This window comes from Sinocyclocheilus rhinocerous, unplaced genomic scaffold (genome assembly GCF_001515625.1).
Source record: "Sinocyclocheilus rhinocerous isolate Xijiao unplaced genomic scaffold, SAMN03320098_v1.1 scaffold95, whole genome shotgun sequence".
In the NCBI taxonomy this organism is placed as follows: Eukaryota; Metazoa; Chordata; class Actinopteri; order Cypriniformes; family Cyprinidae; genus Sinocyclocheilus; species Sinocyclocheilus rhinocerous.
Window position 1 is genome coordinate 1,346,818 of NW_015662004.1, and position 2,490 is coordinate 1,349,307.

The window sequence follows — 2,490 nt, forward strand, 5'->3', positions numbered from 1 at the left end:
CAAATCATGAGGTAAGTTTTGAAATCAGTTGTATTTGAAAAGTGATGGGGGAAAAAGTCTATGACGTTAAAGTTATGAAACAGACAATGGAAAAATGTACCAAACTGCACACAGTCATCTTTTATCCTTCAAAAGTATATAATATGCTTTGCACCATTTACAAAAAAATCCAGCCTTCGATTATCAACCCCACATGAAAAAAAAACAGATTCTTGTGTGTTTGTTTTGTTTCTCTGTATCTGTTAACGAATAAGGACAAATGATTGAAGAGTCGTGACACGGGCTAGTTTTGTCAGTTTTGTCCATTTTACTGGATGCAGCTCCTTCTTTTGAGAAGGTGTATTTGGACCGTTAATTCTCTTGGAGTGGATCACCATTCATTTCCCAAAGTTGCCAAAGTTTGCAAAGGCATCTTGTTTAGGTTGCACCATGGTGGGGTTCATGGCCTGGCCAATCCCCATGCTGGGCATGCCGAGGGCACCTTGCAGACCTATTCCAGCAGGCATCATATTCATGCCCATGAGTCCTTGATTGACAGGTATTCCTCCAGTACCCACAGAGCCCACTCCCACAGTGCCCGTCGCCATAGTAGGAGGCATTGCCATGCTCAAGGTCCCCCCTGCCATCATGGGGTTCACTCCTGGTCTGGGAGCGGGCGCTGAGGGCTGGGCATTCAGTGTCATTCCGGCGAAATTCTGGGTGACCATATTCAATGGTGGCTGGACACCTAAAAGGAAAATATATTACAATTAAAATATGAATAAATAATACATGCAATCGCTTATGACTGTAACAGCATTCTAATGGCGCTTTTCCACTGGATGGTACGGCTCGGTACAGTTCACTTTTGGGGGGTTTTCCACTGGGTACAGTACTTGGTACTTTTTTTTTTAGTACCACCTCAGTTGAGGTTCCAAGTGAACCGTACCGTTACCAAAACGTGACGTGTAAACTCTGCTGATCACGGATTGGCCGGAGAGAATCGTCACTACCTGCGTCACGGAACTTGCGACACAAACACAACAGAACCGCTAGATATAAATCAGCACAGCCAGCGAAGGATCGAACGCAACTGTTTTGAACAAGCGCACCTTTTTGTGTGAATAATCCCGCCCACTCTAATGCGATACTAAACTGCAGTGGAAACTCAAACCGAGCCGTGCCGTGCCGTACCACGCCATAAGTAGCAGGATTATTGTTGATTACCTCAAGGAACAAACGTTTCACAACTCAAGGCAAGACAATCTGACCTGAATCATGGAGATAACTGTGAGGGTAGAAAGAAGAACTACAATATCGACAGTTTGTTTAGGATTTCTAACCTTGCTGCATCATGGTGTTGAGTGTGGGCTGTGTGGGTTTGGGAGGGTTCAGGCCTGCCGACAGGAAATCCAGGCTGATGTTCACGCTTGGGTCTGACCAGGTGGGAGGCATTGATACCTTCCCACCTGACTTCTGTAGTCCCATCTGCTGGGGAAATAACGGACCCCCTATTGTCTGACAAAGAAAGAGCAAAAAGTTAATTACTGTAAATTATATCTTATAATTACAACAGAATATACTCCATTAAACTCAATTTATAGCATAGATTTTAAATTGATAATTTAATATGATGATTTACAATAAGAGAATACTGAACAATATATTGACTGTACTGCAGCACGTTTTAATATTAATATTTTAGGTGACTCATCCTTTTTGTAAGAAAATGTTGGTTTGATTATAATACCACTCATAATAGTTCCATGAAGGAAAAAACTGTATCTTCGACATGTATCCATTTAACTCAACCCGACTCTGAACTTCAAACGGATTCACCATGTATTATTCTGTTCCTACGACGGCGTTACACCATGAGAATATATTTGAGTGCACTACTTCAATTTGCACAGTCATTAAAGCTGGGTTCTATTCATTAGCTGTTGATTAGATTTTGATATGTGGACATTGCACTCAAAAGTGGAGGCAAATAAACATGAGTTGCGGGGCGGGTTTAAGTAGACTAAAGCCACATACACATTGCAGCTAAATTCACATTTTAGAGCTTAATCCTGTTCTGTACACACACAATTCAGTAATTTAGAGTAACAATCACATTCTACAACCGGATTAACTCCGAATTACCTGAAATATTCAGGTAGTGACAACTGCATTTACAAAAAAAAAATAAATAAAAAAAAAATAAGTGTATCTGAGTTGTAATCACAGGGAACAATGTATGTCTTACAGTTTTTCAAAACTGCTTAGACACTAAAAGTGGTACTTGAGGCCCACTCAGTGAAACCATTCACTCATATGCCCAATCTTTAGACCAAGTCTGCAAAACTACAAGCACATTACGTGCTTTAAACTTTTTGCAAAACTCTAAACACAGTTTTCTACATTATACACATCATTCAAAACTAACAGCGCTTTTGTTTAATTTGGGAAATGCCGCACTCATTTACTGAGTAGACTAAGGCCACACACACACACACACACACACACACA

The 2,490-nt window shown here is 40.8% G+C and overlaps 1 protein-coding gene across 1 annotated transcript in view; it reads right to left on the reverse strand.

Moving 5' to 3' along the window:
• Positions 1-217: 217 nt before the first annotated feature.
• The window catches only part of LOC107727282 (clathrin interactor 1-like), a 56,210-nt gene continuing 53,937 nt past the window's right edge, over positions 218-2,490 (reverse strand). Inside the window, exons 11-12 of the mRNA XM_016537109.1 lie at positions 1,323-1,497; positions 218-727 (exon numbers count right to left, since the gene is read on the reverse strand). Of these exons, the coding sequence (XP_016392595.1) occupies positions 378-727; positions 1,323-1,497 (525 nt within the window). The 3' untranslated portion in view covers positions 218-377. The remainder of the gene's footprint in view (positions 728-1,322; positions 1,498-2,490) is intronic.